This window comes from Opisthorchis viverrini (genome assembly GCF_000715545.1).
Source record: "Opisthorchis viverrini unplaced genomic scaffold opera_v5_158, whole genome shotgun sequence".
NCBI lineage: Eukaryota > Metazoa > Platyhelminthes > Trematoda > Opisthorchiida > Opisthorchiidae > Opisthorchis > Opisthorchis viverrini.
In genome coordinates this window covers 749,910-764,440 of record NW_008751812.1, presented here as the reverse complement: position 1 = coordinate 764,440, position 14,531 = coordinate 749,910, and the positions used below count along the sequence as shown (strand labels likewise).

Below are 14,531 nucleotides of genomic sequence, written 5' to 3'. Positions count from 1 at the left end.
TTCACGCGAGTCACAACTTCTATACTTCATTTCAACCAAAGTGTCGTATATCTATTCCACATTGTGTTACCCTTCATTGGCATGAGAAAAACCTGATAAGTACAAAATTTTAAACTTAAACATCTCCGCCCCCAGACAAAGTTAAAACTAACGGAAAAATCAACATTCGTTATCCTTACTTGTTGACTAATAATAAATTCCCGTTTCCCAGGCTAGCCATCTTTGCATTTTTAAGTTTAAAAATTGGTAACTATTTGGCTAGTTTGTCCAGAAGAGGCTTAAATTAATCATACTAAGGGAAATATTCATTGACTCTCCAAGCTTCAGCATCCGCTGAATACATCTTCCAATCATTTTTCCGGCTCAGCGCTGATACCTCGTCAGATTTCGTGAACTCACGTTTCGGTTTCAAGTGTCGCGACATCGGCAAGGAAGGCAGTGAATGTTGCATACCAATAGTCGGTAAGGTCACGAACACAGTATTTACGATGTCGTTTAGAGTTCTTCATTGAGTGATCATTTGCACACAGTGATAACACTGGGCCAGTATCCACCCATTACTTTACAGTAACCGGTCGTGCGCTGTCGAAGAATTTTCAGCAACCTTATGAGTAGTGCATTACGTTTATACATGTGTCGCGATGCCTCGGTGCGGCCTGGTGCAGCACATTCTGTTGCATGGAAACATCACAAACGAGAGATGCAGCTGGGTCCCAGGTGAGTCTCTCACAAAGCCGAATTTGATTCCATATGAGTGTATCTCGCTAGTTTATATAAAATTGTTTTGCACCAGTTTTCAAGAGCTTTGTTGACCTTTCTAGTTAATAAAAGGACGGGGAAAGTGTGCAGGTGTTCAGTTTAAATTAGCGCACACTCCATGACAGACATCTGGTCTGATTTTTTGTACCTTGGTTACCATAATATTGAATATTGCTTTTGCAGAAAATGCGATTAGGACCAAATTAAACTGCCTGCTGTTAAAGGATACCAATAAAAATTCATGCACTTTTTGGCTGACATCCTACACGGATCTGCTAGTCAAAAGTGACTTAACAACGGGATATTTGTTGGATAACAACAGGTTTGCACAAATGTTACTATTATGCATTGTGTAGGCTAGTAAACACTCGGTTTGTTGTTGAACGCCCTACCAGTACGTATGTGATTATCTGTGTATGTGCATGGGTACTAAAATGCCTTGATACGAAATATTCATGTACCTGTTACACTTGCTTGCATGTTGAGAGTTACATTAGTCTTTCACGTGACCAGCTCGAATTGTTGGAGTTTTTGTATATTATGACACATAAAGGTGGTGGTAATGTGACACTCAAGTTTGGGTTGAATTGCCTTTAGGTGGGATAAATTGCTCATTATTTGAAAGGTGTACCTAGTGTGTGCGAACAGTCATCCCTGCTGTGTAAGCCGAAAGTCGTTCCGAGTGAGTCAAGAGTTGAGCAAGTTCAGATAGGATAACGAGCGTGTCTGGCCTCCGGTTACCAGATGCATCCGGCTAGAACTGATGCACATTGACTGACATTCCTGCACCAGTTCCAAACAAAATGTGGGACAGACCGGTGGCGTTCACTTGTAGTAATGGCAGCCAATATTCCAAGCTGAACGCTGGCTTAGTGGCCTGTCGGTTAAATCACCGCCGATGAAGTACTACCATCAAAGTATTGGTTCAGCCGACCTAGTTAGGTTGTTTATATCTCTTCTCAGCTAAAAGTCGTTCGGGTCATCATCGAGAAACTGGGACTGATGGAGCTTGGATAATACTTCCTACCGCCTAACATGGGTAACAGCGGTCTAGAATTTTGTCAGAAAACACAACCTTCTATGGGAGAAATTAGCTGTAAAGTGACTAATTAATTAATTAAATAAGTAATTAATTCGGCAAACTAGTAAGTGAATAAGTAGGTAAGTAGATGGGTGGCCGGTGAGCTGAACCACATCTTCGTGGTGCCAACTGGGTAACCCAGTCAGTCTGGGTGAACTAAGATTTCAGCAACTACAGACAGGGCCAACCACTCTGGTTTGAATGTGCTGGTAACTTTCGACAACGTACACTGCGAATTATTTAGCACCTCCGCACCAATTCCAACCAGTAAACAGGAGAGACTCGTGAGGCTCATGCGTGAGGGATGTTGCAAGTCTGCTAATCCAAAGCTGGCTTAATAGCCCACCGTGGAGTTCATGTTCATGAAAGTGTTAGCCCAAAGAATGTTACGCAAATGGCTGTGCTGATTGTTCCCTCCTTTTTCCTAAGAAGATTGGCCTGAGACAACACCGTCGGCACACATCTTAGCCAACAAAATGCAGATAAGCTTAGCTGAGTGAAAAATTCCGGTGTCCGCTAATCCGAACAAGAATCACAATCACTCTTGCGTGTGGCTAACAATTCATACCACGTAAACCGCGTTGGAGGAGTATTTTCCTAGTCTATCGGCTGTCGGCATCAAAACCAGGTTGCAGATAATTAACTGGCAATCACAGCAGGTCGAATCATTATCTGGTGGCCATGACCAAACCATCGGTTAAAAAACGGACTGCCCGTCAGAAAATGATGCTATAGCACCTGATTTAAATAAACCGTGGATTGTGCTGTATGACTGTTGGAAACCCATGCTGACAGTTCAGCTGCTAGTATTGACCTGTCATTTGCCCGTGGCTGCAGTCGGGCACCACGAAACCGGAGCGAGACCTGTCGCTTCTGAGCCTCTACGCCTCGAAGACATTTTCACACTAGTTGAATCTCGTCTACCGTCCTCATCGCCAGCCATCCCATCGGATGCTGGCCAACCGAAAACAGATCTGCTGATCCGACTACACCACCATCCAAACCCTATTCTACCAAAGACGGAAGGATGTTGTGCTTGATGGGCAGTGGATGGATCTATACAAAGCTAACTGTGGCTCACATCTGGACGCCAAGCAGTATTGGGAACAGATGCTCTCTGATCTAAAACGCGTGGATTGCCGGCCAAGTCGCGCAGTGGTACCGTCCGAATGGGTTTTAATCGAGCCAACTGCAGGTGAGGAAGTCGGCCGTACCATTCATTCATTGGGCAATTCGTCCCCAGTTCAGGATAAGCTCAAGACCAGGATGCCTCGCTGGTTCAATGCCAACGCTATCGCTGGATGTCTAAACTTACTCTTACTACCTGGATGTTGTCCGCCGCATCTGTGTCGTGCTCGTACTACTCTGGTTCAGAAGGCCCCAAGTGTTATTTCACCGGACCAACTGAGACCGATCTCTATGTTGTCCATTTTTGTCCGATGTTTTCATAAAGTGCTTGATGTTCACTGGAGCCGTGGATTTCAACCAGCCCCACTCCAGTTTACATTTCCACACCAAGGCGGTTGTTTGGAAGCTGTTACACACCTTGCTTCGTCACTTCTTGTTGACTGCTTCTAAACTCAGTTTGGCATTTGTTGATATCTCGAAAGCGCTTGATTCGGTTCCGCATCACACAATGGTAAGATTTGCTGAGGCTTTTGGAGCACCATCATCTCTATTTGGGTACATCGCACAGTTCCATAAGAATGCTGTAGCAGTTTTGCCTAGTTCCGAGGTTCACTGTTACAGAGGTGTGAGGCAGGGATCCGCTCTCTAGAATATTATTCATCATGGCATTGGATAAGGTCCTTGGACTGCCAAGGCCGCAACTAGGATACCAGTTTCATGATGCCTTAGGGAATCGGTTTGCCTTCGCTGACGACGGGTTGTGTGTGCAAAATTCAGGTTCACCGTAAAGAGAAGGTGAAGCTGCTACAGTCAAGTCTTGAAGAGCTGGTATGGCGATCGTCGCCCAAAAGACGAAGGCAGTGGTGATTTGTGAGGATAGAAAACAGCGGATGACCGTGGTCTCCATCGAGCCTTTTTGATTCGCCAAGAAACTCACCAATCCTGTAGGTCCGACAGACACCGTGATACATTTCGTCATCATATTCATTTTCAAGGGGAAAGAATTCTGCAAGTAATAGCTACTGAAGCTGTTTTCTGGGATAGTGTGTGTGCGCCACTGAAGCCGCATCAGAGGATGGATATCAAAAGAAACTACCTGATACAAAGGGTGGTATACTTGCTCGTGCTCCGTAATGACCACCGACACACGCTCAAAAGGTTGGACACTTACTTCAGGCAATCTTTGCGTGAATGGCTACGTCTACTGAAGGGCAACGCGATCAGCTAAATCCAAGCCGGTAAACGGTGCACAGTACTGCGCAATGTGATCAATGGTTCCACGTTTGGTAAGGTTTTTCGAGAACTGTACCCTCCGCCTCGAGTCCAAGGTACATGCCTAAACACCAAGGAAGAGCTCGTGGCTGTTCGGGGTGATAGTCCGCACAACAGCGTTGAGGGTCGCGGTTTATGAGAGTTGGTCGCTTCGTCTCCGTCGAATCGATGGCTTGTGTTTCCAGAACGAATGTTTCCTCGAATATTTATCCACGGTATCCAGCTTTGGTGCAGCCTGCTTAGTACGAGAGTTAGGAGTGCCCAGTGGGGTCATGGTGGCCAGACGATCTTGTGTCGTGGAAACTGTCCAACCGGAGTGTCTGCGTGTATATTTTGCATTCCTGCTGAATCAAATATGATACACTCGTCGTGGTCGAGTTTCAAGGGGACTATCGACACGTCTCAGTCGCCTGGGATACACTGCCTTTGATTAGTTGAGGGTACCTACTCAACGTCTTTTGTCAAGCCTGACCTAATCGCTGTTCGGGAGCGCTGGGCAACTGTGATAGACGGAAGCATAGTGTCGGATGGGCGTGGAGTGACTGAGCGGAATGAGAAGAAGCAGAAGTATTGTTCTGGTTATGTTTCCTCGCCGTCATTTCAGCCCTAGGTGCAATCAATTTTGATGTCGACGTCTAGTTCATCATGCGATGGTCACTTCTCATCGAGAGATCTGCTTTCTTCAATCCCTCAAGTTTGTTATTCAGCTGGGACTGAAGGTCACAGCCAGTGACTTGTGTCTGCTCGTCAACAGTCTGCTCGACAAACAGTCTTTTGGCCCTCTAGGTTGGGGCTTAGAACAATTATGCCAGTTTGTGACCTAAAAGTTGAGCAATTCAAGTTGTCTGAAGCCAACCACCGTTTCCTTGCAATCAGGCTTTTGAGTCAAAGGCCTTGTCTGAAGAACCTAATCGTTCTCCTGTCTGGATTCGGTGCATTAGGCCTCGAGAAATCATTCACTTTAGAGCTAAAATTATCATGATGCCACAAAACCGTCTCGTGGTGATCCTAGCCCTGTCGCCTAGTTCGCAGCATACGGCTTCCTGTTTCTTCACTATTGCGATTGATCACAGCTCTGTTCGAAGTGGAACTGCGGCCTCACCGTCATCATCGAGGAGTATCGCCCATGAATGCTGTTAGCTTCCGAATTCGAAGATAACCGGCATCTCATGGTGTCATCGGTTTGAATTTTTCTCGAGTCAAGCATCAGAAGGGAAATTTACTGTATTTTTCTCTAAATAAGTCATATGCTGCTAGGTCTGGACAATCTCATACCTAGAAGACTTTGCCAGATCATCTTTATGGAGGGAATGTCTAGCAATATATGTTGGGTTAGCGTCTGATTTCATTCGGTCAGCTGGAGACTATTATTTCGTTACCACATCTGGTTAAATTCTTTCGTAAGGTGCCTGCATATCAAAGGATAGATAATGCTATTTGGTTTTAGGCAACAAACATGAGATCAGTTCCATAAAACCGCGAAGGATTGATTTTCAGTCGCGCTGTCAATTGCTTCGCGTGTGAAGAGTCGAGCTGGCGTTGAATGAAAGTTTGAAGGTACTCAGTACAGCCAGTATGGTGACCAATACCCTAACACGAAAGCTGTTGTCATTCAGGAAAACAGAAAACATAGGATGGCTGGGGTATCCATTGTAACACTCAGCGACGCTGCTTGTTAGGGGCCTGTACTCGAAACCCTTCGCCTTCTGATCCTGAACGAAAGTATACAGGTTGAGGCCAAAGAAAGGGTGATTATCTTTTGTTTACGGAACTTTGTCGATCTCTCTTTCAACTCAAGGACTCTTGTTTCCATAAAATGTGTCTGCTCAATTGTGTAGTTGCTGTATCAATTTTCAGTTCATCCTGTTGAGAGCGAATATAGTGAACATTCAGAGCACTCATAATGTAACGATGGGTACTATTAATGAGGCATACGAGTATTATGTGGTTTCCCGTAAATCCACATCCATCCATCTTGATATCCATCAGCAAACCTGACCTGATCGTTGTTGTGGGTCACCAAGCAACATTAATACATATCAGACCAAATCCTAACAATTACGTGAGCTGAGAAAAAGCATGAATGTGGTAGTGTTCATTATCTCAGATTCGAATGGCGCCGGCGTTAAGTTTGATGTTTTGCCCCACGAACCACTCACAGTTTCATAATGCTATAAGTGCCTTCGCCGGAAAAGATAGTGGACTAAAGTTTTCCAAAATCACAGTAGGTGATGTGTACCGCTCCACCATTTCTGACTCGGACGTGAACATGAAACCTTTATGTGAATTACCTGTATCTTTTTCATGTGGTCCTGTATGACACTGAGCTGGTCGTGAAAAGATTTGGCTGCGCAAGAACTGTCTGTGCACTGCACTGGTTCTCTATTCGTGAACCCAATTTTTTCCTTCATAACAGAATTGAGTCAACTAATGCTGGTATGCCGGTTCTTGGATTTCTCCCTCTTACGTTCTCCTTTACTTATGCTTATGCATACTTTGGCACCCTTCAGAACTTGATACCTCGAGCGAATCTATCCTTAGAATTGATAAAACCATTACATTTAGATACTTTCGAGCACATAAGATATTTCACATGTCCGAGAGTGAACCCAACAGGACGGCCAGAAGAGTTCTTGAAGCAGATGACTTCAGCGACGAAGTGTTTCAAAATATTTCTAAACAATACCACCTGCAAGATTTTGAGATTTGTGGACTTAATCTGACTTCTCTTGACTACCTGCGCAAAAGATTTGACGAAATCCATAAGCCTTCTCTGTAAATGAACAGGTTGTCTGCAGGAATAGAGCTTCAATTGTGCCTTCAGCAATGCTTTCACCCTACTGTGGACAAACCGCATATTTCCCGTCTGAGATAGAATAAATACACACCAGTTTACTGGAGTTTGTCTGATATCTTTTCTAGGGAGACGGATGAACGGTTCGTCACAGGTTTATTGACTCAAGTGCCAATGGACAATGACTGATGAACGAACCCGTACATTGACTGTTCGGAGTGGGTGCCTGATCTTGTCTGAGTGAGATCATTCATGATCGAGTTACCAAAGAACGCCATGAGTATATCGTTTCTAAAGTGATTCGGTTCATTTCTCCAAACTGATATTCTTTGTGTTTTAAGAATCACAAAATGGTATATTTATACGGATAAAAAACATTAATCAAACTCCAAATGCGTACAGAATAGATAACTCTGAAGTGTACGGTTTTATATTTTATCTGAGACGACTTGAAGTAGTCAGTCCGATATCTATAGGGCGCATGTAACCAGGGGGTTTACACCAGTTCCGTAAAACAATTATTTGCCAATTAATCCATATGCATATCCTTTTTGGAAAGGAAAATGTCATGTACAATTTAACTCACTTTGATTCGTAAACCTCGTTCTTCATCCAGCAATTCTTCAAGCTCCTTGATTCGATTCTGAAACACAAGAAAGTGGGACAGAATAGATGGCTGATCAAAAATTGGCCAGAATTCCTTACGCACGCAAGAGGTAAGTGAAATGGCTGAAATGATTGAGGGATTGGATTTAGGTGTCCTTTTCGCAAAACCCTATCCGGAAAATAATTTGCATCCATGTCACCGTTCATGGACCGCAACACGGATCGATGGACGGATAATGTGACTTGTCGCCTTTTGCATGATTCAAGCCAAACTGAAGGGTTCCTACATTTGAGTGATCACAATATTGTGTGCATAGGAAAATGTCATGCGGGCAATATAGAAAAAATAGGCCATTCGAGCAGAAAATTTGCTGTGCAGATGAAATGCTTCCAGTAGACTACGGTAGTTCTAATGGCTTGTCAGAAGCACACTTACGCGAGACGTACAACTTTATTTAGTTTGATTTTATATCATGTTGCTTCCTTGCATGATCAGCTTGTATCCCTATTGTTGACACTGACGGAGCCAGCTGGCCCATTGGGTTACTTTTCGCACTGGATTTATGTTCTCTAGGAGATAGGTGCTTTTCTACGGTTTTGTTCGATAGTTGGGAACTAATAGTAAGATACTGGTAAACAGGCTGTCTCCGAATCTACTGGAACTTGCAAAGACATCTCATCAAACACTACTAACCGAAATCCATTTTGCGTGTTTTTTAATTTGTCAGCCATCGTCTAGCTTCAGCATTACCTAAATATATGTAGAGGTTCGGTGTTTCTTTTCACGTTTCACGACACATAACTGCTGTCAACTCTGTAAGTGTCGTGGTTACAAGCAAATAAGTCATGTACTGTTCGAAGACCCAGGTTTATTGCACAAACTGGAAAGTTTCTAAACTTGGGGGGACATAAATTTACGGTGAAAAGTACAGAAGATCAACTTTTGCAGAAAACACGAATTTCGGATTTTTCTGAATAAACTGATTAAACTGCCACACATATATTCTGTACTGCAATTAAGACAAGACAAAATCGATAAATCGTTTGATGAAACCAAGCCAAACTATGCTAAATTCGCCGATAAATGACGGCCATTTTCTATTCAAGGGGATATCCAAGATCGTCAGTGCTATGATGTCGGTTTCGGCAGCGAAAAATGTCCAACTTTCATGATCAGATTATCACCCTATTTTTGCGGTATCCCACTTTCTGTAGTCCGCTTACTCGATGTTATTTTATGTAGCATGCTGGTGCTGCCTAGCTCCAAGATACCCTATCTAAACCAGAAAGAGTGTGACAAAATCTGATTCACTTTTCTCTTAATACATGATATTCGCTCGATGGACTCCACTTGGCGTGTAAGTTTACAAGTACNGATTGATTCACTTTTCTCTTAATACATGATATTCGCTCGATGGACTCCACTTGGCGTGTAAGTTTACAAGTACCATTGGGTGCCACGAAGGCGTGTCCGCTCTTCTTTACTATGCCCAAGGTCAATGAAAATTCTGGATAGTCTGCTACCGATTTGACCTTTCTTGTTGCCGTGATAAATACTTATGTGCAAATCGAGCTCATGGTGAAAACTGACTCAACCAAATTCAATCTGATACTTTGGAGTTTTGTAATGAGCTAGATGGAAATGAGTGGAATAAGCCTGCCATATGAGCATCACGAAAGGCGAAAGTGATGGTGGACGGTCCCGATTTTTTTTAAATATTTATTTGAGCCTCCTACAGTCTGTTTTCCCCTTGTTACCATCAACTGTGGTGGAATGTGAGAGGATGTAAGAGGACCAACTAAAAGTGAATAGGAAACCTAGAGCTTGGATATTGGTCACAAACGCAATGCATGTGGAGTTTATATATATATATATATATATATATATATATATGAAAGTCCATTCAGCCGAGTAAACTATGCATATTTATTGAATTGACAGCCCCTGAGTTGGAAATCAAAAATGTATTGTTCGGTATTGCATTTCAGCCAAGATAAAGGAAAACACTTTGGAATCAAGTGAGAATATAAAAGCGAAATGCAAAATTTTTTTGCGTTAGAATAAAGTGAAAGAACTCTGCAGAGCTCCACCTAAAAAAGTTACGCCCAATGCAAAGCGTTACAAATCAAAGAATGCAACAACTCCACTCAGGAATGAAAAGGGTTTAATTAGCCTCCTACCGGTCAATGATACTCAATTTCATTATTGTTACAAAAAAAGGAGTGCCCAAGGACATGAGAAGGAAACCATCAGAAAACATTTCTGATACACAATGGGCTAATCTGCAATCAGTTTCCAGAAAATGGGTTCTTTAATTGACGAGATGGGATACTTGGTAGCCCCATAAAATGAGTGCACTCCATGTCTTATTTGCCACAACTGTGTCTTAGGGATTGCCGGTTGATATTTCCCTGTGCGGTAAGTGGGCTTCCCCAGTGCCTCTCTCAACGGGCCAAACATTGATTTCGTTTAACGCCCAAAGTTGTCTGTTTAACTTGCTAGGAAAAAGAAAAGGTATGAAGAACCCTTAAATGAGAGGCCCAAATGCACGTAGCATGAGAGAAATTAAACACCAATGAGCGTACTCGAAACGGTAAGGGGAAGGCCGCGGTCCGAGTTTATTGCCAGTTGAGCCTTATCGTTCTTATTTCTATCACACTTTAGTTAGTTTGGCAGAGATAGTCATGAACTCCATCGGATTCCATAATGTGTAATGGTCAGTGCTCTGTGTGAGTACCTGAAGAGCCACATCGTCATCACTATCGACCGCATAGAGTAAATGTTCAGCACAGATGCTTTGCTGATGGAGATCTGCACCAACGAAAATTCATTATGAAGAAACTATGTTCACTTTTTTCATTGCTCACAAACTTCGCTAGTATTTTAAGTATAGCTACCTGTCTTTGTTGGGTCTTCATCAGTGCAAATATGTAGGTAGACATTTTTTAAACTATCTGCCTTAAAGAGGTTTGGCAAACATTTTCTAATTGATTGAAAATATCTATCTGCCTTTTATTTGGCATATGATGGTAAGAATTACTGATCCTCATATAAACACAGTGTTTCAGTTTCCCGTAGTTGTTAGTTATCCGAGCATAACAAAAACAACTTATCTAAACGGGGTTATCGTGCTTTCAGCATGTTTATTCATAGTTTGCATGTTAACCTGGATGGTAAAAAACGGAAATGAACAAAGCCCATCCGTTTGTATCATGTTTTCTTGTCATGCTTGTTCTGACATCGACCGAAGATGTCCAAACACAGAACAGCTCTTTTTCTCTGCCCCGGAATTCGCCACCTCAAGGACAAACCTATGAAAACGGCTTATTAGGCGCACAAACAACGCTTAATTATCCAAACGACAAATGGTCGTGTTTCAGAGGAACCCAAAGACCTTGGTTCGCGAAGTGTCTGTGTGTTTGTATCTGCGGCCTTCGTGTTGTTCACATTGTTCAACAAGCACGACAAAGAAATATACACACCAGCTGCCTATCCACACACGTGGTACATATGTGAATAAAAAAGCCGAGTCGAGTAAACTATGCATATTTATTGAATTGACAGCCCCTGAGTTGGAAATCAAAAATGTATTGTTCGGTATTGCATTTCAGCCAAGATAAAGGAAAACACTTTGGAATCAAGTGAGAATATAAAAGCGAAATGCAAAATTTTTTTGCGTTAGAATAAAGTGAAAGAACTCTGCAGAGCTCCACCTAAAAAAGTTACGCCCAATGCAAAGCGTTACAAATCAAAGAATGCAACAACTCCACTCAGGAATGAAAAGGGTTTAATTAGCCTCCTACCGGTCAATGATACTCAATTTCATTATTGTTACAAAAAAAGGAGTGCCCAAGGACATGAGAAGGAAACCATCAGAAAACATTTCTGATACACAATGGGCTAATCTGCAATCAGTTTCCAGAAAATGGGTTCTTTAATTGACGAGATGGGATACTTGGTAGCCCCATAAAATGAGTGCACTCCATGTCTTATTTGCCACAACTGTGTCTTAGGGATTGCCGGTTGATATTTCCCTGTGCGGTAAGTGGGCTTCCCCAGTGCCTCTCTCAACGGGCCAAACATTGATTTCGTTTAACGCCCAAAGTTGTCTGTTTAACTTGCTAGGAAAAAGAAAAGGTATGAAGAACCCTTAAATGAGAGGCCCAAATGCACGTAGCATGAGAGAAATTAAACACCAATGAGCGTACTCGAAACGGTAAGGGGAAGGCCGCGGTCCGAGTTTATTGCCAGTTGAGCCTTATCGTTCTTATTTCTATCACACTTTAGTTAGTTTGGCAGAGATAGTCATGAACTCCATCGGATTCCATAATGTGTAATGGTCAGTGCTCTGTGTGAGTACCTGAAGAGCCACATCGTCATCACTATCGACCGCATAGAGTAAATGTTCAGCACAGATGCTTTGCTGATGGAGATCTGCACCAACGAAAATTCATTATGAAGAAACTATGTTCACTTTTTTCATTGCTCACAAACTTCGCTAGTATTTTAAGTATAGCTACCTGTCTTTGTTGGGTCTTCATCAGTGCAAATATGTAGGTAGACATTTTTTAAACTATCTGCCTTAAAGAGGTTTGGCAAACATTTTCTAATTGATTGAAAATATCTATCTGCCTTTTATTTGGCATATGATGGTAAGAATTACTGATCCTCATATAAACACAGTGTTTCAGTTTCCCGTAGTTGTTAGTTATCCGAGCATAACAAAAACAACTTATCTAAACGGGGTTATCGTGCTTTCAGCATGTTTATTCATAGTTTGCATGTTAACCTGGATGGTAAAAAACGGAAATGAACAAAGCCCATCCGTTTGTATCATGTTTTCTTGTCATGCTTGTTCTGACATCGACCGAAGATGTCCAAACACAGAACAGCTCTTTTTCTCTGCCCCGGAATTCGCCACCTCAAGGACAAACCTATGAAAACGGCTTATTAGGCGCACAAACAACGCTTAATTATCCAAACGACAAATGGTCGTGTTTCAGAGGAACCCAAAGACCTTGGTTCGCGAAGTGTCTGTGTGTTTGTATCTGCGGCCTTCGTGTTGTTCACATTGTTCAACAAGCACGACAAAGAAATATACACACCAGCTGCCTATCCACACACGTGGTACATATGTGAATAAAAAACAAGAACTGGTGCGAACAGAATGAAATTCAGCCCGTCGATTTTTAGGGTGACAAATTGGTGTGAAAATGTATAATTTGTGAATGTCACTTTTGGAAAAGCACATTTGTCACGTGATACCCCGTTTATTTCTATAGTAACAGAAGACTGCATGACCTTTGACGAAAAAGAACGGATATATGGACAAAATGTTTCATCACTGTTTTCTTTTAAGCTTGTGTGATGGGTATTATAGCATCATTATATATGCCTTTATAAATGTTGTGACTCGACGATAAACAGAATTCCTCAGCAGCATAGTGGTCAAGGAAAAAACTAGAAAATCGCCTAAATTGCGACGAAAAACATTCTTCATTTGTAGGCGATCGGTGCTTTGATCTTTCCTTGATGTAGTGTAGTGTCGAGAGGGGGTCGCGATCTTCAAAGTCGATGGAAAGGGTTCAGTCGAATTGCTGGTAATATTGATTTGCCCTATATAGTGTCCCTTATTCGCGAACCCCTCTTGTGATCTATACCTTTTTCCACTATCTGATCCAGTGACCGCCCTATAAGACCATGACCAAATGGTATGCTAGGCGACATTGCTCTTTTCCTCTTTTTTCTTGATTCAAAGAACTTGGCTTCGGACCAACACGGAAACACATCGCCCTTCATAGCGTCTGCTATCACTCAAGCGCCATGTTCGAAGCATCTGAACATCGTTTACATGATAAATCCCTACCTTTTGCACACCAGACTGATCCTTTTTGAACCAGAAAATCTGACATTGTGACTATCTTGGTAGCTATTACGGATTGCCTGTTACGTATATTTGTGAAGTTACACAGCGGATTGATATGCCAACCTGGCTACCTGGGAGAGGTTCTTGAGGTTCTTTGTTTCATTGTGAATGAGGTCTTCTGCAGTTTCCCGGTAAACAGAATGAGCCAATGCAAAAGAAACTCACCAGCAAGAAAGGCCATGCGAACCTCAATAAATCAAACCGCATACAACTGGTAGGCCATATCTTGAGGATGCATAAATGTGGTCTCTTTATAACCGTCAATAAGTTATTTTCATACTTTACTCCCTTCCTGGGAAATTTTCAGCAAGAAACATCTACACCATATAGACGGTTATTGACAGAATGAATTTTCTTCCATTGCTGTCCTTTTTTATTAGATAAACCACCCAGGTCCAAGGAGAACCTAGTTACAAAATAGATATTTTTCACAAGAACAATCAACACAATAGTAATGCCATGTCAGTAACCAACTGTTTTAGGTGTAAATCAGTATAAGGAGTCTATAGTGCAAGCACGATTGATACAGTAACTAACACAGTCTTTTTACGGGACTTCACTTGACTTTGCCGAAGGTACGCTGCCGACAGTTGGTAGGGAGCAGCGCACAATAACTCAGTTCTCCAGTTCTAATAATCATGGATGCTTACGCCGGTGAAGGGAAATACGTCTTCGTGAAAGATGATTATATCATCATCATCGTCATCATCGTCAGCCCTAATAACGGCGTACTCGTCGTACAGTGGTTGCAGCTGCCGCAGTTTCGTTCACCGATGATTTGGGTGGATGTGGGGGGAGGTAGCTGCGCATTGCACGCGCGAGCTGGTAAGTTGGTGCATAAATCCAGCACTGTCAGTGGGCTGTCAAGTGGGGGGGGGTAGAAAAGGAGCTATGCATTGAAGGCAATAGCTTGGATGCACGAGCGCCACTGAGGGCGCGACTGGGCCATGTCTGATAATGTCTC

At 42.6% G+C, this 14,531-nt stretch overlaps 1 protein-coding gene across 1 annotated transcript in view; it reads right to left on the bottom strand.

The window, feature by feature from the left end:
• T265_07042 (hypothetical protein) overlaps positions 1–14,531 on the bottom strand; it is a gene marked incomplete at both ends in the record, with an annotated part of 73,689 nt that overhangs the window by 45,493 nt on the left and 13,665 nt on the right. The window contains one exon of the mRNA XM_009172466.1: positions 7,621–7,677. Coding sequence (XP_009170730.1) covers positions 7,621–7,677 — 57 coding nt within the window. The remainder of the gene's footprint in view (positions 1–7,620; positions 7,678–14,531) is intronic.